The 23,972-nt window shown below is 36.5% G+C and overlaps 2 protein-coding genes across 2 annotated transcripts in view; one reads left to right on the forward strand and one right to left on the reverse strand.

The window, feature by feature from the left end:
- The first annotated feature begins 558 nt into the window (after positions 1-558).
- LOC134647254 (myrosinase 1-like) lies at positions 559-23,596 on the forward strand. The gene is made up of 7 exons (XM_063501528.1): positions 559-821; positions 16,117-16,235; positions 17,516-18,091; positions 18,170-18,264; positions 18,495-18,800; positions 19,484-19,725; positions 23,334-23,596. Exons 1-7 carry the CDS (start codon positions 784-786, stop codon positions 23,533-23,535), a joined length of 1,578 nt encoding a protein of 525 aa, XP_063357598.1. The 5' UTR covers positions 559-783; the 3' UTR covers positions 23,536-23,596.
- LOC134647255 (facilitated trehalose transporter Tret1-like) overlaps positions 23,277-23,972 on the reverse strand; it is a 28,120-nt gene continuing 27,424 nt past the window's right edge. The window contains exon 5 of the mRNA XM_063501529.1: positions 23,277-23,862. Coding sequence (XP_063357599.1) covers positions 23,674-23,862 — 189 coding nt within the window. The 3' untranslated portion in view covers positions 23,277-23,673. The remainder of the gene's footprint in view (positions 23,863-23,972) is intronic.

Genomic DNA, 23,972 nt, shown 5'->3' on the forward strand with positions numbered 1-23,972 from the left:
AGTAGGGGCATTAAATTGCTCGTTGTTTATGGAGTTAGAAAAACATATTACTGATCAGGACTCAAATGGCACCCTGTATATGAGTATCTCACATTTATATGTAGATCTTAGGAACATATTCGCCTCTTGATTGGGAAGAAGTATTGTGCCAAAATTGTAGGCGTTTGTGTGACGTTGTTCTATTGACAAATGACGGATAAAAGCTTAAGATAGGATTGAGAATTGATTGAAAAGGAATGCGAAGGTATAAATGTGAACTTGAGGGCAAATCCAACATTGCTGTTGAGATTAAGGTCGTTTCCGCGCCACGCAGGAAGGAATATTGATACCGCGGCTAATTGGAGGGTCAGACTACTGACTTGCAACTGGCGATACCCAAACGATTGCAATGACAACACAACACGTAGAGTAGCTCAACAAAGAGATTAAGGTTGGAAATAAAATTAAGTATTGTGAGCAGCTGAGCCGAAACAATTAGACAGTAAAGCCTAACAGTGTAATTAGCGACGTTATTGAGAGGCTGTCGGTTATCTGGGCTGCAGCTGAAGCCGCGATGCGCGCGCGCAGTTCGCGCAGGCTGGCCGCGCGTACTACACGTACCTTTTGTCTGACCTTCCGCTCGATCGAGACCACAATCACTCACTTTACGCTCAATGATCCTTTCCTACAATTACATGCAATAATGTAAATTAACCAGTTTAAATTTAGTCAATTTTTTTTCAAGTGATAGTAAAGTGATACTGTAAATATTAGTTTAATAGTAACTAGTGAAGATTTGTAAAAATGAAGCTTTTAGTTTTTGCGGTTTTAATATGTAAAGGGTAAGTTATGATTAAAAGTTTTTACAGTACATATGGGGCTACTTTTCTGCACTAGTGCGTAAAATAGCACTTTTCGTGCGTATGTCGAAACTTTAAAGTGCCATATGTACTGTAAAACGTTGTTCGATACACGTGCGAATAGGTAATTCGCAACTCGTGTCGATTTAAAACACTCCCTTCGGTCGTGTTTTAATTTATCGCCACTCGTTTCAAATTTCCTCTTTTTCGCACTTGTATCGAAAATAACTATTCTGCGTTTGACACTCGCACTGTATAATTTAGTGAACTCGTAACTAGGAAATGAAAACCTAATTAATTAATAAGTTCACTTAGATTAGGTACCTATATCATAATTCTTAACCCTGATACGGGCGAAAGTATATAATAAGTATTTTATTATTGGTAATAATATTTCGGATAACTATTAGATTATTTTATCAATATAGAAAAACAAAGGATGCATTCGAAATTAACCACCAACAATCTATCATATCACAGTAAATGGTCAACATAATAAAAAACTCATAGTTAGGTACATTAGCTATGTAAAAATTATTTGGTAAAATGTATATATAAGTACTTAAATACTTAGGTCACTTTTTTCTTGTCTGACTGTAGGTATAGCGAATTCAAGCTCTGCTGATCATTCGTGTACCTACCTAAGCTTTTTTTTTGCCAATTGGCAAACGAAGTGTATTTTTATCCTACCACTCGAAAGGTTATAACTTAAAGTTTTAATTAAGCAATCAACCTGTGTTGCATGTTTGTGTTCTTTTTACGTGAGTTCCACGGGAACTACTGAGTAAGATATGATTTTGAAAATGAAAAAATCAATACAAAAAATATATGAAATATCCTAGTAAGGTAAAAGCTTGTAAACTTTTTACTTACTTGAAAAAAGAAAACAATTGCATTAACGCGAAGCCAGACAGTAATTTAAACCTCCGTGTCTATCACTTTCTACCTATATCTCGATTATCTTTCTGTACCTATATTTAAACACTAGTACTTATACCTACCGTACTATCGGCGAAGTGGTTCCTATCTTATATTGTTTTCGATATTGTCTTAGATAAAGGATTTAGAGAAGACAACATTTTTGAAATTAGTTATATGTAATTACGGTCATAATATTTGATATTTTATTTTATTACATTGGTTAACTTTAGAAAAAAAAAGTATGCTTATTTGGCTTGATGACTTATTATGCTTATTTTCACGTATTATTTATCAAAGTGCACCATGCGTTGAATTGAAGGAAAAATAAACTTTAGCTAAAATTTTCCCATTTAGGCACTGTAGCGCCCCTTATCTAACGAATGTTCCTTTAGGTAGTAAGTACATTAGGTACTTGGTTTCATGTGAAAGTTTTTACTCGAATTTACAAGTGCATTGTTAGTATTGTACGAGTAACAAAGGCAATAGTCATAACTTTTGACTGTTTTAATAATTATGGTGAAGTTTTGTTTGAAACTTAAACTACTTATGTGTCGAAATAGATGTGAACGTGAAATTCTTTTTCAGTATTTTGTGTCTAATACCTGAATATTGGGTTTTGGAGAATTAGTAGATTGTGTAACAAGGGAGCAAAATTATATAATTTACGTCGTGGGCGTCAAGTGTTAACGCCCAAGGTGGAAATAATTTGCTACCATGTTATATTTTCGGAGCACGGTATTTCACAAACGTCAGCTCCGAAAGTCATGAAATGAATGGTTATACTCATTTGCTACCTATATGGACAGTCGTTACATAAAATAACGTCATCTATTGTGTGACGATTGACATACGAGTACCTACTCGTATAAGTTGTTGAGTAAGTAGGTATTTATTACGCTAATCAACACCTATATCAGACGTTTTAATACTTATTTGTTTACATTTAGTAAAAACTTGGATGGCATTTTAGATGAATGTAACACAAAAACAACGATGACAGAAGATATTTAGGGTTTCGTACCCAAACTGATGACTTGTTGCAGTTGTCGCTCTTACCGTAGCCTGTACATCCGTATGTCACATACATTTTACAAATCGATTTGTTATTAGATACTGAGAAATATTTTTCAAAAAAAGCAATTCTTTTGGTTATTACCGAATTTAATTAAAACAAATTGTTTTAAATGAATTGAATAAATAAATTGAACTGCATTCGTTTTTAGGGTTCCGTAGCCAAATGGCAAAAAACGGAACCCTTATAGAATCGTCATGTCTGTCTGTCTGTCTGTCCGTCTGTCCGTCTGTCCGTCTGTCTGTCCGTCCGTATGTCACAGCCACTTTTCTCCGAAACTATAAGAACTATACTGTTGAAACTTGGTAAGTAGATGTATTCTGTGAACCGCATTAAGATTTTCACACAAAAATAGAAAAAAAACAATAAATTTTTGGGGTTCCCCATACATCGAACTGAAACTCAAAAATTTTTTTTTCATCAAACCCATACGTGTGGGGTATCTATGGATAGGTCTTCAAAAATGATATTGAGGTTTCTAATATAATTTTTTTCTAAACTGAATAGTTTGCGCGAGAGACACTTCCAAAGTGGTAAAATGTGTGTCCCCCCCCCCCTGTAACTTCTAAAATAAGAGAATGATAAAACTAAAAAAAACATATGATGTACATTACCATGTAAACTTCCACCGAAAATTGGTTTGAACGAGATCTAGTAAGTAGTTTTTTTTTATACGTCATAAATCGCCAAAATACGGAACCCTTCATGGGCGAGTCCGACTCGCACTTGGCCGCTTTTTTAATAAATTCGGGTGGCACTGTTTTGAGTACATGACTGCAGAAAAACTATCTTCCTTAATAAATTGTTTTACCTAAGTGTCGCGTGAACGAATAGGTATTAAATACCCATCGTCTATTAACTGTGCTTTTTTTGGTTTCTGTACGACACTCACTTGTTTAAATTAGGTATGCAACTGTATTTTAATTTTTACCTATAATCTGGGACACTAAATTTGTCAGTACAGAAGAACGCCATATTCAAGGGTGAACAACCCTTCCCGCCTGCATTTTTCAATTTTGGTCACCTGTTTCTACTGACGGTATCGCTTGCCAGAGTATACGTTTAAGTTTGTACCAACTATATAGTTACATATGTAATAGGCCCTTGAGAACTAAGCAGCAAGTAGTGACCAATATTTTTGTTCGAGATATTTTTTTATATTTAATTTGCATACAATTATAATAACGACTTCGTGCACTCGTGTACCTATATTTGCGCCATTTATATGTTTATAGCCCCGCTGTTGATGGTTATCTAATAAATAGGTTTTTATAACCTATTACACCTAAAACCTAAAACTATAATATTTATATTATAGTTTTAAAATTAAATGCGCAGACCATTTCGCAATACGCATTTACTGTCAAGGTCACTAAGCTATTTGAACCCGCCTAGTTTTTTATGACAATTTATCTTAGTGGGACAAAATGGATAAATCTTTTGTTGTTTATTTTTGGGCACCAATATTTCATCCAATACGTATCTTCCGTGACCCAGATGAGACGTTTGATTAAACGTTGCTAATTCTCTGGTTTGTAGGCAAAGGTCGAAGTCAAATGTAGAACAAACCCAAGTTTGGTGATAGGCATCTGGTAATAAACTTGACCTGCTCCCTGAGTTGGTACGTAATAAGTGTATTTTCTGAGTAGCACTGTGCTTATATACTGAAGAGAAATGAAGACGGGTAGGTAATGTAGGTACATATATGGAACTAGGCAAATAAATTGGGTAAGATGCGGTCTTTTGGCGTAAGTAGGTAGTAGTAGTAAAATACTTTATTGTACAAAAAGAAACATAAAACATGAAAGAACACACATCATTAGTAAAAAGGCGAACTTATCCCTTTCAGGGATCTCTTCCAGTTAAGTAACCCTTGAGCAATTGAGGGAGAATTGGAGAACGGTAGTCATAATTAAGCTGTACTAATCGGCATAAAGATAAAAGATTTAATATCCTACAAGATAGGTCAAACCTATATCCTACTATAAGTACTTATATACAAAGTATGGGGTATGAAGTATAACAAATATGTAAACAGCTATTTTAAATTTAAAATATATAATACATATAATACATTCTATATGATATAATACATATATACTAAAACTACCTAACCGCATACATCTTTTAGATTCAAGTTCCGTCAGAAAGCCATAACTTTTTAGGGTTCCGTAGCCAAATGGCAAAAAACGGAACACTTATAGATTCGTCATGTCTGTCTGTCTGTCTGTCTGTCTGTCTGTCCGTCTGTCCGTCTGTCCGTCTGTCCGTCTGTCTGTCCGTCCGTATGTCACAGCCACTTTTCTCCGAAACTATAAGAACTATACTGTTGAAACTTGGTAAGTAGATGTATTCTGTGAACCGCATTAAGATTTTCACACAAAAATAGAAAAAAAAACAATAAATTTTTGGGGTTCCCCATACTTCGAACTGAAACTCAAAATTTTTTTTTTCATCAAACCCATACGTGTGGGGTATCTATGGATAGGTCTTCAAAAATGATATTGAGGTTTCTAATATCATTTTTTTCTAAACTGAATAGTTTGCGCGAGAGACACTTCCAAAGTGGTAAAATGTGTGTCCCCCCCCTGTAACTTCTAAAATAAGAGAATGATAAAACTAAAAAAAATATATGATGTACATTACCATGTAAACATCCACCGAAAATTGGTTTGAACGAGATCTAGCAAGTAGTTTTTTTTTAATACGTCATAAATCGCCTAAATACGGAACCCTTCATGGGCGAGTCCGACTCGCACTTGGCCGCTTTTTTTAAATTCGCCTTTAGCGATGCGACCGATTGACACTTTCGAAGAGAAGACTGTAAGGAATTCCATAATTTGACAGACGGCGCGATTCGGGAAATGATTTAGAAGAGATTCACTAGATATGATATAGTAAAGATATGTGACGTTCCACGGCAAAAGGTACCATTGCCCCGGCTGAATACTGGAGCGGCGTTAATAATAGCGTAAGCGCCAGCCGCCATAAGGTACCTTTTGCCGTGGAACGTCACATATCTTTACTATACTTGGTCAAACAGATCTTGACAGTAGAAAAAGGCGGCAAATTTGAAAAATGTAGGCGCGAAGGGATATCGTCCCATAGAGAATTTGAATTTGGCGCCTTTTTTTACTGACAAGATTTGGTTGACCAGCTATATTTCATATCTAGTGAATCTGTAATTCATTTCTCGAATCGCGCCGCGAGTATACAGTAAAAGACTTGTCATAGGATCGGTGTTTGTGTGGCGGGATAGCCAGAGAGAGATCTGCACTGGAGCGGAGCCGGTGCCCGCTGCCGTCTGCTAAAAATGTAAATCTCTCCGAGAGATAAGGGAGAGAAGGAGAGAAAAGGACGAAGGGAAAGTACTTGTATGTCTCTATGACGCCGAATGGGCAGCCATTTGAGTTGGGAGCGGAAAGATGAAATGTGATCAAATTTGCGTAAGCCAAAAATGTATCTGATGCAAACATTTTGCAAACGCTCAAGCTGGAGATAAAAAATATAGAGATAAAAAATACTCGCCAAGTGAGAGTCGGACTGGGGCTCCGAGGGTTGCGTGTACCATCACACATTTTGACTCCGCGCTTGGCAGGTTTTCATTATCTGTTAGGTAGTTTTATATGCAATATACTTAATAAATATTTATATGAAAAAATATGAATATTTATCTTTGTATAAATTGTCGTGATAATAACAAGAACCACTGTTCATATAGTTTACGACAATTACGACTACACGTGTTGCTTACTGTTGAGTTGACGCCATTGTCATGAGTACTCGTAAATTACATTTTAGAAAACGCGCGTAACATTTTTTATCTCGTTTAGGAGCAATTAGCTATTTCTACTGGACACATTGTAAAGGTAAGATACTACTAAATACACAATTTGTTTTTTTTTTCACTTCACCATATTATTTTAATTTGTAATCAAAATATAAAACATAAATTTGTAAGTCGTGCCATGTTTAACCCGAAATAAATATTTTGATTAATTCCGTCATTCTTTGACCCACATGAAGCTGTGATATAGGCGACATTAGCAACAATGTACTGTACCATAAAGATGGTTTGTTATTGAGTGAAAGTTTCTTAGATACGAGATATTTAGATACTTTTAGGTATTTCAACATGACAATAAATTGGTAACATATTTTTAACACGATAACAATACGATAAATAGGTAATAAGATGGCAGCCTTCTTAAAATTGGGTCGATAACTTCTTTTCGCCGCAGCGCAGTCTCAGCCAGAACGACAAAAGAGTTTATCAATAAAACTCAATACTTATATTTCTGCCCCACCATCACGCATAACAATTTTATTTTTGCCATCTATTTTATATCCTTGTTCTTACATGTACCTACTCAAATAATAAGTTAAAATCTGTTATTTGCATTGTTAATTCTAATTGTTTTGATAAATTTAGCAAATTGGCTACTTATAGGAATTATTATTTACTTTAGCAGCTAACAGTTCTAAGAGAAGATGCAAATTAAAAAGTACCTAGGTATCGATAAAAAATTCATAAATCACCTTGACTGATTAAATTAGTTAAATCACGCCACTTAGTCTCAATTATATGAAAAATGAGGTTAACTTCATGTACCTAATTCTATAGAATTAAGCTTCTATTAGTGATAAATGATTAATTACATTGGTTTGATTCGAAGGTAATTGCAATAATACGATCGATCGATCGTACGATCAGCCTCATAAGTCCAGACCATTAAGTACCTTGTAATTTTTAGGGTTCCATTGTCAGCGAAAAATAATTAAAAATGTATTAAAAAAATACTCTTTAAATTGATGCTAAATTCATTTCTCATATTTAATTTTTATGGTTTCATATAGATAATTTGAAAAAAAAAAAAAATTAAAATTTGCTATTTTATTTTTTTCCGAATAAATACCAAAATTTTTCTTATTTTAATATATACACATAAAATAAAAATTTCATGAAATAGCCCTACTATTCCTCGTTATAAAAAGTATACACATGGCATATTTATTTCTAAAAAATGTGAAGAAAAAAAATAAAATGTAGACCTACTTTCGACCACAAGCTCACCGAATAGTATACAACGATGTGTGTTACAGCTATTAGAATTACGGCGTTTGATGATGATGAGATACCTTTTAGCATAATGAGTCCTTAGAACCCTTAGATCATTTTAGGAAGGAGAGCCACCTTGATTTTTGGTGCGGTATGGATGAAAGGGTGGGGTGTGATTTGTCCCATACAATCATAAAGTTATGAAAGCACCTGTTTAGGTTTCTGCATTAAGTTTGGTGTCATTATCGAGAAAATTAAAAGAAAAAAAGGAAATGGACTAATAATTACATTAGTTCGTATTCTAAAGATTTTACTACCTATATATTTGTTTACACTCTTTAACATTGCTTATGCTTGGTGCACAACCTAATCCGATTAAAGGACGTAGCTATACGGAGGAAAATAATGTAAATATTAGTCAATATTTACATTATTTTGTATTTTGAAGATTTAATCACCTAAATGATTTCTTCCTTTTGATTTCTCAAGAATGTCACCAAACTTATTGCAGAAGCCTAAACAGGTGCTTGCATAAATTTATGATTGTATGGGACAAATCACCCAAACCTTTTCATCCCGACCGTACCAAAAATCAAGGTGGCTCTCCTTCCTAAAATGATCTAAGGCTTCCAAGGACTCATTATGCTAAAAGGAATCTCATCGTCATCAAACGCCGTAATTCTAATAGCTGTAACATACATAGTTGTATACTATTCGGTGAGCTTGTGTCGAAAGTAGGTCTACATTTTATTTTTTTCTTTACATTTTTTATAAATAAATATTCCATGTGTATACTTTTTATAACGAGGAATAGTAGGGCTATTTAATAAAATTTTCATTTTTTATATATATATATATTAAAATAAGGAAGTTTTTGGCATTTATTCCGAAAAAAATAAAATAGAAAATTTTTATTTTTCTTTTTTTTTCAAATTATTTATATGAAACCATATAAATTAAATATCAGATATGAATTGAGCATCCTTGAGTTACACGAAAATGATACCAAACTTGATCAAATAGCAAAACTCACACACAAATTTCACAAATTTCGGGGGGGCACCCCCCTGAAGTCAAAATTTTGCATCAAAAATTCGATTGGCTCCCCTTCCTAAATCAATCTGTGAGTCAAAAGGAGCAACTCTGCAAAAGGAAATTCCATCATCATCATTTGCCGTATAATTAAGTCTGCACCAGGGACTAACAGGGAGTTGGTGCAACTAAACAAAAATCCGTTTATGATTTTGATAATTTTATTATGAATATTAATGATGTAGTTACTGAGTTGATTAGGGGGCTTATTTGACTCGACAGTGAAGTGGCTAACAAATCTAACAATGGTGGACAACAATAATAGGTACACCAATAACACCATAATTATGTACATAGATAACAATATGGCGGCCACGTCATAACGGAACTGTGGAGTTGGATTGTACCACCTTACTATGTAAGTGTAATATTGACAAAATAGTAAATTTATAATTACATGGATGATATTGATTTACTGAATACCTAGTTCGTAGTTACCTATATACCTATAATACAAATAACAAATTTTTGCAAGTAGGTACCTATTTTACATTCGCAACTTTCACCTGACAATATAAGCTCAATGAAGTGTAAATATATGAGTCAAATAAATAAATATATCTTATTCAGCAAATTACGTTAACGGTACATACAGTCTTTAAAAAAATACTTAAAAGTATCTAAATTAATCGATACGTCACGATCGACTACAAATAAACCGGTGCAAAGGTGCCCATCACACTTGCCGCGTTGCCACGTTGGATAGCGATGGCCAACCTTTGCACCAAACCAGGTTCGAACCCGCGCGAGCATAATGCAGAGGTCCTCTCCCTTATCCGATGCCCCACCTCCCTAATAAACGTTACCTATGGCGTAAAACCCCGTTGTCTCGAAGTTTTTCTCGTTTACAACAAGTCTGCAGTCTGCGTGAGAGGATTAGCTTTAGTTTTTAATTGTGGTTATAATAGTATCTCCGTCTAAGTAATTAGAAGATTAGTCTGTTGATTCTGAGTGGAGCGCATAAGCTTGTGCGGTTATCAATTAAATAAAACCTGTATTTTAAGTAAATGTCGTAATAGGTAACAAATCTACGTAGTGCTATAAATAGTATAAATTACGAATAACGACTCTGTTTCTCACTGTAAATCTAATCTTTTAATTCCAATGTATTAATTACACTGCATCACAAGTGAATTCCATGTACATATTTACGACATACATCTAGGGACAATGTTGCTTGCAGTTGCAGTCAGAAATAGAATGTAACTTTAAAACGCCAGTCCACTGTGTGGCGTAGCGTAAGGTACATACTACTTTTGTATTGAAATGAATAGGGATCTAGATGATGTCGTGTCGTATCCGTGGCTCATATTTTAGTGCGTAGTATCAGAAATATCAGAATCGATTTCAATAGGGCGAAGGAAAGAAAACTAGATACACGCATCTGTCATATACATTTGAATAAAATATTAAAGAGTGTAAATTAGCTGTGCATTGGTATTTTAAATTTTTGGTGGTTTATTTCAGGACTAAGAAAGATACCTAGGTATTTTTAAGTACTTGATATACTGCACAATACAGTTGCGTTGCAGGTTAAGTTTGTTGCCTAATCATGTTAACACTTTAAAAATAAATAGTTTTTAGACTAATTACTACCTAATTATTTAAAACTAGTTAAACTGTACGAGGTCGGTGTTTTTGTCCGTGCCCCACTAATTCCGAACTGATACCGGTGTATGTACCTGCGGGGTAAATATGTATAGGTATGAAGATTGAAGAGTTGATGAGATCCTGGCTCAACTATGTAGACCAAGATTGAGTGTTAATACAGAGTAGTTATTTCCAATTTCCTTAGTTGCATTCGCAAAACGCCAGGCAGCGAAGGTTTTCCTAAAGGACCACCATTGTTATTCAGTACAAGTAGTGCCATTGACATACTTTTATAAAGATTTACAAACAAGCAAAATAAAATTGAAAAACTGGAGGTTGGGAATACGTTGTTGTTGGATTTACAAGTCTGTCAATTATAAGGGTGCTGTTTATCCTTCTCCTTTTGGCTTAGTGTGTTTTCATTTCATGTTCGTTTGAATGTTACAGTTATTTTTACTCCTACATATTTTTAAGATTTCAGTTAATATGCGTACAAAAGAAAAGTCATTTACCTTTTTCATTTTTATATATCAGAATTGATTGAGGTTTATTTGATCTTATAATTTCGAGAGCCCTTGCGGATACACTTCGACCATAGGGATTTTTTGTGCAATTACCACCTTGATTGAGGTTTAATTTCGGTACTATTACAGTCATCGTATTGTGAATAATTGAATGAAATTAGAAACGAAGTGCATTTTATAAGCCGCTACTTAGTTTCGCAGGTATAAACCTTATGTTAGGGGCACTTCATACATGGTACAAAATGTAAAATAAAATAACCAAGTGCCATAATGACTTTTTCTTGGTGATCAATATTTGTAACTAATTTCATACTCAGACAAATGATTAGTGTGGCAATAAACCTTTCTACTATTTATGTAACAGTACTAACAGTTGGTTGATTGACAAGCAAATTAACTTTTTGGCAAGCATGTTCGCTGTGGGGTAATTGCAAATATTGCAATCTATGCTAAAGTTGAATGCTCTAGACGATCTACTTTCTCCTAGAACAGACAAATCGATTTAAAAATTGTACGTAATTAGATAAGAAAAAAAAGCTTATACAGGTTCTAAAACTAGATTTTACTTTGATTTGATATTAATTGTTCTTATGTATTTAAAATATTTATTTCATCTGTCTTTGATCAGGTTATTTAAAAACTATTTGTCTTCAAAATTTGTATTGCAATCCTTTTATTTTGTAAATAAACCGTTCTCATATATAAAAAGAAAATGTAGGGAAGAAGAGGGGAAAACTGTTGAATGACTTGTTTTCACTTCAATTATTTTTGTGTAAAAGCTGCACACGCCAATTATCATTATTTGCCTTCAGCCGAAATAGATACGTAGGTATACTGCCTTTACGTACATATACTACATATGTGTTTAATTCCCGTCGTATATCATCAAATAAGTCCGCCAGACAGATCTGACGGACACATCATTACGCATATCCCTGGATATATTAGGGACCTGCATAGCCAAACTTACCAGTATCAGAACCAGTAATACCTAAGTAAATATAAAATAAACTTGGTGTACCTATACACAGAACTAAGCACGGGCCTGTGTCGTGATCATAGAATTATCATAAAAAGGTTTATAAAAACTTTACTTTTTCGTCTGATGCTAAATGAATATGCATATAAAATATCTCAGCAAAAACTTGCTCTGCCCTAGTAGCACGGTCGCATTTTTATCGTTTATCACCATGCCTGTCACGTTCTAACAAGTATGTAAGTGCGAAAGTGACGGGCATAGTGATAGTGGATAAAAATGGAACCGTGCTGAGCCCGCTAGACTCAAAACTGGAGTTGAATTTCCATATTATCATTCTGTAGGTACCTATAGACAGGAATTAAATAGGTTCACAGGGAGTGAAAGAGGCTATTTACTTGCTTGTTGTAAGCTGCACCGCAGGCTGCATAAATAAGTAACAAATTTACAAATAAACATTTAAATTGGGTAGGTATGTCCTAAAGGAGTAACACTCTAATCGACTTTCTCCTTGCATTTTTCGAACCATGGTTTTGAAGCCTTTACAATAAAAGGGTTGTTTGGGTTGGTAAAGTAAACTGAATACCTACGAACGAATTTGTTATACCTAAGCTGAGTATTTTGTTCCTTATAGGCTGAAGAAGTAGTTTAAAAGTAGTGATTTTGTTCGCAGATTCAATATTCTGCGGCGCCTATATAGTATTTAGTTCGAGTACAGTTGGGTTGGAAACAGTAGGGCAGTGATCGGCGATACCTGCAGCATAAAATAGGTCGCGTACCTATAAACAGACATGAAACGCGTTTTTTTTTGTTTCGGCAATACATTGCCATCTAAGTTTTGCCTGAAATTGTTTAAAAAGAAAAATATCGCAACATTGTTAAAAGAGCAGTATTTTCTGTTTGTTTTATTTGCATAAAATGATTTTTCGTTTGTCGTTCATTTTCCTTGGGTTTTGTCTGTAGTAAAACAAAAGAAAACCTGAAAAATACATTCACCGGCCATGCTTTACTAATATTTAAAGACATGGCACTGGCTAGTCTCGAATGTAAATTTGTAAACCGTATATATATTAGCTGCTCATTCTAGAGCCACTGTAGAGCAGCACGTACTAACAGCCATTAGTATACCTATTTTTTATAAATTAAGTCTTAGCTCATGGAGATGGAGACACGCAATTCAAGAGTGTCAGTCCTGTTTAAAGTATTTTCCGATAGCGTACCTCTAGACCCACTGACAGTGATATTATTTTTTAATTTATTTCTACATATAACAATAATACATTATGTTTAACATCGTGTTGGTGTAAATACTGCCTCTGGACCTGCATTCTCTAACGTTAACTGTATCTGAGAAGTCGAAAATAAAATCAATGTTAAACGTGTAACAAAAATATAAGGATATGTAAAGGAATTTGTGAAATTCATCTAACGCGAAAACCTGGGCGGAACCATGCAACATTTGCATTCATGTTTTTATACTTTTTATACGTATCATGCATTAAAAAACTAGCCGACCGTCCGATGGCTACAAAGTCACGCCGAATAGTATAAAAATATGAATAGGTATATACCTACTTATATGTATATTATAATATACATATTATACTCGTATATGTCTAGTCAACTAGTTCAAAATTGTGAAAACAAGAGATAAGTAAAGTCTATTTTTTTATTCGGTAGACTAAAATTACATTTCATAGTATGAAATGACATTTTATGTTCATACTATGAAATATCATTTTAGTCTACCGAATAATAAAATAGAATTTAGATACTGCAAATGCAAATAAAGAATTTACTTTACTTTACTGCTCCTAAAAATACATGTGATTAGATTCGGAATTATCTTTAGAAAAATGTGTATTGTGTGCTCGTGTTAATATATGTACATATAGTTACTATCATTTAGAGGCCTTGCATTTTAAAGGTAATTATTTTTGTATTTCATAATCCAAGCCTTGGTCCGTAATGTAGAAACAGATTTTTATGGCTCTAAGTAGGTAGTAGCATCCGAATGAACTTGAGTTATCTGATTTTAATCATAAGTGTTATCACTAGTAGAACAGTCTCCTATCGTTAATATAGATACCTATCTGTCCTTTTTAGGGTTCCGTACCCCAAGGGTAAAAACGGGACCCTATTACTAAGACTCCGCTGTCCGTCCGTCCGTCCGTCTGTCACCAGGCTGTATCTCACGAACCGTGATAGCTAGACAGTTGAAATTTTCACAGATGATGTATTTCTGTTGCCGCTATAACAACAAATACTAAAAACAGAATAAAATAAAGATTTAAGTGGGGCTCCCATACAACAAACGTGATTTTTGACCGAAGTTAAGCAACGTCGGGCGGGGTCAGTACTTGGATGGGTGACCGTTTTTTTGCTTGTTTTGCTCTATTTTTTGTTGATGGTGCGGAACCCTCCGTGCGCGAGTCCGACTCGCACTTGGCCGGTTTTTTATTTTTGGTTTACGAACGAATCTTTCATTTTTAACCGACATCAAAAAAAGAAGCCGCCGGAGCCTTTTTTTATTGGCCAAATTCACTGTCATCCATGACACAAATAAATTATATAAGTAAAATGTCATTTATTATTCAGCCTCGCTTTCTGAATAATGAGAACAGTTAGTAACGAATCTCAAATGTAGGTATTTACTTTTTTATAAACAAAAAATTGGAGCTACTCAGTCTGTCGCCTCGTATTACCTTGGCAGCAAAACGTTATGTAAGTTAAGTAATTTTGTCTACAGGGTCATTTAGTAATGGGTTTGGTAAAGTTCATTGAACTCTGTTAACTGTTAGGTACTGTGTTAAATTGCTTGTTTTCTGTCAGTTGCATTTAAAATAAAGTCAATTATACTATTCTATCTCAAAAAGATGTAACAGAACATTAAGGTACCCGGTATAAAAATAGTATTATGTTTGGTAGGTACGAGTAGGTAGCTGTATTTATTGCGTATATGAATAGTGTAGGTACGTGACGAGGAAATTAAAATAATATAATTATTTGACAACACAATACAATTATTTAGTGCTTAATAGGTAAAACTTTTATAAAAAAAATATATATACTGAGTCGAAAGAACCATACCGCCATAGCTATTGCCGCTACGTCCGCTACTCTCTGAACGTATTGGCCTTCTTTCTACTCATAAGTAGATACTAGATACAGCCGCCATCAGATATATCGGAGCGGTCGAGGTACTCAAAAATATCTGAATACGTGCTCTAGTAGTGCCTGACAATAGAGGCGTTTTGAGATATTTGTGAGCTCCTTGGCCGCTCCGATATATCTGATGGTGGCTGTACACTAGGTAGCAATAAGTTATTATCTGGTCCTTCAATATATAGATGATTCACAAATGATCTGACTTCGGCTGAGATAGTCAACACCCATTTATGTCATCCGCATGAATTATAAATGTCTGCGGTACATTTAAACGGTTTAAATCACTCTGTATCACTAGTTATTTTCGTTCGACGACATACTCATAAACTTGTTGTAATTACCCCAATGCACCTGACTTAAACAATAAACATAAGTAATATGGTGGCACTGACAATCCAACCTCTAGACTGAGCTTAGGCCAATTCTTTCATGAAACCGATGCTGCCAAAAATACGGGGGTGCGGGGGGACGAGGTGAGCGAATCCCGTGCCGTGATTGGTCCGTTCAAAGACACGGACCAATCACGGCACGGGATTGACTCGAAGATGGAGTAACGCTACCGTATGTGTGGCAGAGGGGGTAGCGCGACTATGCTATGTCTAGAGGTTGGATTGTCTGTGTATGCTGGTAATGACACTCTATACGACGGCTGTGTCGCTAGATTCCCAATGTCACGAGCTGTCAAAAACATAAACGCGCGAAAATTATTAGACGTGAGGTTTAATTACGCGGCGTTATTTGTAACTTTAACAAACTAATTATGTAGCTAAGAGTTTGTTTCATTGTATGATTTGTATATTGTTAATGATTTCAAGTTACTGGAATTTAATATTCCGTGGATAATAATAACGGTTACTATTTTGTTTCTATTGCAGATGCGCCGAGATCCTAAACTTCTCAGGCGGACCTACGTCTAATTACACATTCCCGAAAGATTTCGTCTTCGGCGTGTCTACTGCTGCCATACAAATTGAAGGAGCTTGGAACATAGATGGTAAAAGATGGTTGATCGCTGTTGTTGGTTTTTAGGGTTCCGTAGCCAAATGGCAAAAAACGGAACCCTTATAGATTCGTCATGTCTGTCTGTCTGTCCGTCCGTCCGTATGTCACAGCCACTTTTTTCCGAAACTATAAGACCTACACTGTTGAAACTTGGTAAGTAGATGTATTCTGTAAACCGCATTAAGATTTTCACACAAAACTAAAAAAAAAAAATTTTTTTTGGGGGTTCCCCATACTTAGAACTAAAACTCAAAAATTTTTTTTTCATCAAACCTATACGTGTGGGGTATCTATGGATAGGTCTTCAAAAATGATATTGAGGTTTCTAATATCATTTTTTTCTAAACTAAATAGTTTGCGCGAGAGACACTTGCAAAGTGGTAAAATGTGTGTCCGGCCCCTGTAACTTCTAAAATAAGAGAATGATAAAACTAAAAAAAATATATGATGTACATTACCATACAAACTTCCACCGAAAATTGGTTTGAACGAGATCTAGTAAGTAGTTTTTTTTAATACGTCATAAATCCCCTAAATACGGAACCCTTCATGGGCGAGTCCGACTCGCACTTGGCCGCTTTTTAGGGTTCCGTAGCCAAATGGCAAAAAACGGAACCCTTATAGATTCGTCATGTCTGTCTGTCTGTCTGTCCGTCTGTCCGTCTGTCCGTCTGTCCGTCTGTCTGTCCGTCCGTATGTCACAGCCACTTTTCTCCGAAACTATAAGAACTATACTGTTGAAACTTGGTAAATAGATGTATTCTGTGAACCGCATTAAGATTTTCAGACAAAAATAGAAAAAAAACAATAAATTTTTGGGGTTCCCCATACTTCGAACTGAAACTCAAATTTTTTTTTTCATCAAACCCATACGTGTGGGGTATCTATGGATAGGTCTTCAAAAATGATATTGAGGTTTCTAATATCATTTTTTTCTAAACTGAATAGTTTGCGCGAGAGACACTTCCAAAGTGGTAAAATGTGTGTCCCCCCCCCTGTAACTTCTAAAATAAGAGAATGATAAAACTAAAAAAAAATATATGATGTACATTACCATGTAAACTTCCACCGAAAATTGGTTTGAACGAGATCTAGTAAGTAGTTTTTTTTAATACGTCATAAATCGCCTAAATACGGAACCCTTCATGGGCGAGTCCGACTCGCACTTGGCCGCTTTTTTACCATTTGGACCGTTCACCTAATTGTCAAATGAAACGTAGAAATAACTGAATAGTTCACAATTTGACCTTAACAAAACTTATACATTTCCAGGCAAAACACCGAGTATATGGGATAACCTAATACACAATAACAGAAGTTTTGTGAGAGATCGGTCAACGCCGGAGGTTGCGGCGGACTCCTACCACTTATACAAGAGGGATGCTGAAATGGTCCACGAACTCGGAGTGGATATTTACCGCTTCTCTATATCGTGGCCCAGAGTTCTACCTACAGGGTTAGCCAATGAAGTCAACCCTCTTGGCATACAGTATTATAAAAACCTAATTGATGAGTTGATAAAATACAACATCACGCCCATGGTAACGATTTATCACTGGGATCTCCCACAGAAACTACAGGATGTGGGAGGCTGGAGTAACGCTCATATAGTCGATTACTTCACTGACTACGCAAAGGTTCTGTTCGACAACTTTGCCGATAAAGTAAAGTACTGGATTACTTTCAACGAGCCGATGCAGACCTGTTTGGAGGGCTACGGGAGCACCACCCGAGCGCCGTCTCTCAACCGCCACGGCATCGCTGAATACCTCTGCACGCATAATCTCCTTAAAGCCCACGCTAATGTGTATCATCTGTATAGCCAACAATACCGCTCTTTGTTTGGAGGTAATGTGACATAAACGCTTGGGAAAGCTTCGAACACAATATGATGCCATTAAATTGATTGACTCCATTATATTTTAGGTAAGATCGGTATGTCCTTGGATTCCAATTGGGCGGAGCCGAAGACGAATTCTGCGAAGGATAAAGAAGCGGCTGAACTGTATTTGAAAACACATGTGGGTATTTTTGGTTTAAGCTCACCTAATACCGTCGTGGAAGTTTAATTATTGTAACCTTATTTGTACAAAATGACATACCTATCTGTTATTAATTAACAGACTAAACACGAATAGCATAAAGTGTTTGTGCGGATGACTAAATCTTTGAATTGAGGCTCTATTTTCCTCGATTAGGCGTAATCGGATAAAATAATTAGGTTTAATAATTTAGTTTTTTCTTATTGCAGGTTGGCTGGTATGCGCACCCTGTTTATTCCGCAGAAGGCAATTATCCACCAGAACTTATAAAGCTGGTCGACGAGAAAAGCAGACAACAGAACTACAGTCGGTCTCGCTTGCCCAAGTTCACTCCCGAGGAGGTCGCCTATATTAGAGGCACCGCCGATTTCTTCGGCTTGAATCATTACACTACATATCTCCTCAGTATGGCAGATGGAGAAGTAGGGGCTATACCGTCTCACGAAAATGATGTAGGCATCGTCAGAATTCAAGATCCTAAGTGGCCGTCCCGGTCGTCATCCACCTGGCTCAAGGTAAAAAGTCATTATGTATATTGAATAGATCTTACCATAGACACACCTTACAATTAGGCACCATTGTAGTTAATAGCCGTAGCCAATAGCTAACAAACCGATAACGTTATGCAAAGGAGGCTCGTATAGATCTATTGTCGACACTTATCTGTGGAAACGAACTAGTGTTTCAATTACCTATTGCGAAAATATGTATTAACTAAATAGATGTTTATGTATGTATGTACTACGAATGGGTAAAATATAATAATTTTCATTATTCTTTAGCATTTTATAGGTACATAATATTTGGCGTACGTAAATAAAATTTTGAAGTTAAAATGTAGACTACTCGTTTGGAGAAGAACCCTGAATGCGAAGTCAACTTATTTTGACTAAGTAATTAAGTATATGTCTCTTATTTTGTTGATTAATAAAGTTCTTCACTGTCATCCACTTCGACTTAAGTAGTGTAGGTACTTACCAAAAGTACCTCCATATAATATGTATGCAGAACATAATAATAGTATTAAATTTATATAGGTATCGCATCGCAAAAAGACTTATACCTACTATGTATAATACAGACGGATCGTCCCATAATCAAACACAATATAGAAAAGGAACCCGACAACTATACATCCTCAAAGAATTGTCCAATCGATAAGGAATATCTGCAATAATATTCATAAAAAATCTTCCAGGTGGTGCCCTTCGGTTTCCGAAGACTACTGCGGTGGATCTCCACGACATACAACAACGTCCCCATCATTGTGACCGAGAATGGGTACGCAGACTTCGACGGCGTGGACGATTACTCGCGCGTGTCCTACTACAGCCACTATCTGAACGCGTTGCTGCACGCCATACACGAGGACAAGAGCAACGTCCAGGGGTACTTCGCGTGGAGCTTGATGGACAACTGGGAATGGGATGATGGATTTGTGTAAGTATCTCATCTTCCTCGCGTTGTCCCGGCATTTTTGCCACGGCTCATGGGAGCCTGGGGTCCGCTTGGCAACTAATCCCAGTAATTGGCGTGGGCACAAGTTTTTACGAAAGCGACTGCCATCTGACCTTCCAATCCAGAGGGTAAACTAGGCCCGTATTGGGATTAGTCCGGTTTCCTCACGATGTTTTCCTTCACCGAAAATCGAATGACATTTCGTACATAAGTTCCGAAAAAGTAATTGGTACCTACGAGCCGGGGTTCGAACCCGCGACCTCCGGATTGCAAGTCCCCCGCTCTTACCGCTAGGCCACCAGCGCTTGCGCAGGATTTGTGTAAGTATCTACAAGTAATGAATGTCAGGTAGAATATGAATGGCATCGACAATGGCTTTATAGACTCGCAGGTGTTGTACTTCTATCAGCACCAATATTATGTTCTTGTTGAAAATTAAGAATATGATTGGCCATGTGAGGAATAAAACAGTTTTGTCTCCTAGAGGGTTCGATGAAAACAAAGGTTTGGCACTACTGTTTTAATGAAACATACCTAGCCCACGCATGCGTCGTTATTACAAACTCCCACATTTTAACAACTTATGAGAAGACGCGTAATTTGAAAGCGTATCTAGGACAATATAATACGTACTTTATCATTGTTGCGTAATGGAAAAAGTGTCAACGTAGTTATATATATCGAGACGGCGGGTCATTACCCGCCTTAACGCGCGTTTATTGCGTTAATGCGCGTCGGGGGTGAGTCGATAGTCATAACCTACGTTAAAGGGCTGGCTGGAGCCGGCAGTTCCACGATAAACATGTAAAAGCTTCCTAGAAAATAAACTTCATAAGCTTTTATTAATTTAATAAGCGCGAGCGTCGCACATCGAAGATGTTTTCGTAGAAATACAGAGGGTTCAATGGTTAACTGACAAAAACCATTACAGTATCAAAGCCTCTGTTCCTGTTGCCGACAACCTTGACAAATACCTAATCAAGTAATCACGACTGCCATGAAAAATACTATACTTGTATGTAATTCAGTGTAAATGAAGTCCCGCTTGCCTTTGGACCCGTGTTGAAGATACACATGATGTTCGATGTAGAGCAACTTTGCTGCCTTGAATTACAACTATTGCGGGTGCAGCATGGTTTCATTTTTATCACCTGTCACTTTCGCACTTGTTAGAACGTAACAGGCCGCGTAGCCAACGTGCCAATCGCTAACGCTCCGTAGCGATCGAAACGCAACTGTCACTGTCACACTAATACAGAAGAGTGATAGAGAGACCCAAAGCGTTTCGTTATCGAAGCGATAGCGATTGTCACCTTGGCTAAGCCGGCTGGCGTGGTGACAAGCGAATATGTATGTACATGGAAAATCGTGGAAAAAGGGCCTGAGAGCTAGAGGTACCTACCTATTCGTACCAGCTGCTATTTAACACATTCAGTGCCAGCACGAGCTACGCGCTACGAGCGTAGCCGATAACACGGGAAAAACCGTATGTAGCGAAAAGCGCCTACAAACAGTGAACTCCCCTAGCGAGTCGCTGGCAGTTAATGTGTTAAGCACCTTGTAATTATAGGAGCCAGCTTATTTTTACGACCAATATTCTTTTACTTTTATGAGTTGTAATCACCTTAGATATCTGTTATGTATATGAAAGTTCTGTAAAAAGATCTTTAAATCCTTGCCTATCTTCTTGTTACCAAGGTATTTTGCCAAATATAATTAAAAAAAAATCTCAATATTGCTTTAATCAAGTGATATTTAAATAACTTGAGCTTAATTAAATGTGTAACTGGCAATCTTTCTTAAAATGTTTCATGAATTAACCATATTCCGATGGACTAGAATCGAAATAACAGCATCCTAGCCTAGTCGGTAGTGACCCTGCCTATGAAGCTGGAAGTCTCCTGATTAAATCGTGGTTAAGTCATTATTTATGTGTTTAATTGTTTATTACATATATTTGCTCCTGTGTTATGAATATTTTCTACGTATTTAAGTAATTATCTATATCTATCTATCGTAATTTGTATATTTGGCGGTCTAGTACCCACGACACAAGCCTTATAATGGATGACTCACGCTAGACAGGGCTGGGCCCGGCCCAGGCGTCCGACATGATATTTTCTATGATGGCTGATCGGTGATCATGTGGATATCCAATATCTCCTTAGAAAACGAAGCACCAGAAGCTCTAGCGTGAATAATTACATCTTATCAAATGCCTACTTGAAGCATTTACCTATGTTTACCTTATCCAGCGTTTTAATGTAGGGTACAACTATCAAATCACCCCGACGCGGATTAACTTATAACTTAGTAAATTATTGGGTACCTAATATATAAAGTAGTTTCAGTACACCACCTAGCGGCGATTTGTACTACGAGTAAAAGCCTGATATTGAAATCAAGTTTGTATCGTATTTTACATTTCTGAATACGACCCGTCAGCCCTTCACACGCCCTGTTTCCTCGCAGATTTAATTGTAATGAGCTCGAACACACCTTATCCATTAATAGAGACATTTCTCGGAGCCATTATCTTAATGGCTGTGATAGAGGGATTTACTTAATGTAATTATATATACTAGACAGATTAATGCAATTAAACGAGTATACATATATATGAATATATGTAGTATACTATCAGTAAGTAGGTACATACTAAATGTAGATAATAAAACAATAAAGATTAAGCTGATTTCTCATTAATGATAATGAATGTGGAAAATAGCAAACTTGATGGCTATAGGCACAGAAAAAGTAATAGTATTATCATACAGAACGGACACGCACCGCCCCGCCCCGATTCGGATTACCTCGCCTGCGACAGGCCGCGACATGAATGTGTGCGTAAGTTGCTCTACTGAGAGCATGTCAGGATTCCGTCAGAAACTCAATGACGCGTGTACAGACGTGCCGCGCACACATAAACGCAAATCATTTTTGATGTATGGCGTGTCCGCCCTAAAATAAAAACCTGAAAGTGCCCTGCTGCCATCAAAAAGTCAAGTGAAATAGGTAGGTAATTGGTGCTCAACAACTTTTTGAAGCATTCGCTGTGGCCATTCTGGTCATGGCTTAATTCTGAAATCTTCCGTATCCTCAATATTTAACATAATGTCGAATACTACACTAGCACATATATAAGTAACTATTATATCTCTCAACTTTCTCTAGTAGATAAACATGTAGGTACGAGCACATAAGTGCACTCTCTGTGCCCTAATGGATAACGGTGGCTCGTATACCGTGTACTCGCTGGAACAAAAGACAATGGGGATGGCTACTGTCGTATTCAATAGTCGTTGTGACACAAGAGTTTTGTGTAGGTATAGAATATAAAGTAAAATTCTGAATTTCGGGAAATATATTTTGAAAAATATTCTCGTTTCAGTGCTTTGTTATTTATAATTTTTGTTCACCGTATTATAACTTAGTGTCCGATGTTATCTTTCCAAAATATCTCGATATCAGAATTATTCCAAACTACTTTGCCAATTCCAGAGTCGAGGATAGTAAGCAAATAAAACAAAATATCAGTCAAACGTTCTGTGTTATAATTTCACTCGTCACATTTGTAAATGCATTTGCAGGTCCCGCTTCGGTCTGTACTTGGTGGACTTTAAGAGCCCAAAGAAGACACGCACGCCTAAGCGTTCGGCGCGGATGTACACAGACGTGGTGTCCACGCGGCGGCTGCCCGCAGACTACGACCCTGAGGACTTCTCCGCGTTCTCCGGAGCCGCCACACTGGCTCCCACTCTGCTCCCCCTCCTAGTCCTCTACAGGCCTTAGTTACACCCCTACATACCTTTTTGTTTGTAAAAATCTTTAAATTAAATTAAATTTAAATATTCTTAAGATTCATTATCAACTTGATCCCTAAATTAAGCTTAAGCTAGCACTGAAGAACACCAGAGCGGCCTAGCCGCTTTAATACTCGACGGTCATAAGCTTGCTGGCGTTGTCACGCGCGACGTCGCGTTTCAGCTGCGCCTGAATAGAGGCGAAGGACTTGCCCTTGGTCTCGGGCAGCATGACCAGCATGAACACCAGCCCGAGGAACGAGAATGTTGAGAAGCCCCAGAATACTGTGTAAATGCCACAAGAGTCCCTGACCACCTGAAATTAAAACAAAAAACGTTTATTCATTAGGTGCTAACATAATTGGTTTCTTAAACATGGAAATAGAAGTGTAAATCCAAAAGTCAGGTTCAAATTCGATTAGAGAG

Source organism: Cydia amplana, chromosome 4 (assembly GCF_948474715.1).
Source record: "Cydia amplana chromosome 4, ilCydAmpl1.1, whole genome shotgun sequence".
NCBI classification, from domain to species: domain Eukaryota; kingdom Metazoa; phylum Arthropoda; class Insecta; order Lepidoptera; family Tortricidae; genus Cydia; species Cydia amplana.

Excerpts from the sequence above, each read along its gene's own strand:
- LOC134647254 (XM_063501528.1), top strand. The coding sequence starts at position 784 with ATGAAGCTTTTAGTTTTTGCGGTTTTAATATGTAAAGG. Across the intron at positions 16,236-17,515 it reads AGGAGCTTGGAACATAGATG|GCAAAACACCGAGTATATGG; the intron begins GTAAAAGATGGT and ends ATACATTTCCAG. Across the intron at positions 18,092-18,169 it reads ATACCGCTCTTTGTTTGGAG|GTAAGATCGGTATGTCCTTG; the intron begins GTAATGTGACAT and ends ATTATATTTTAG.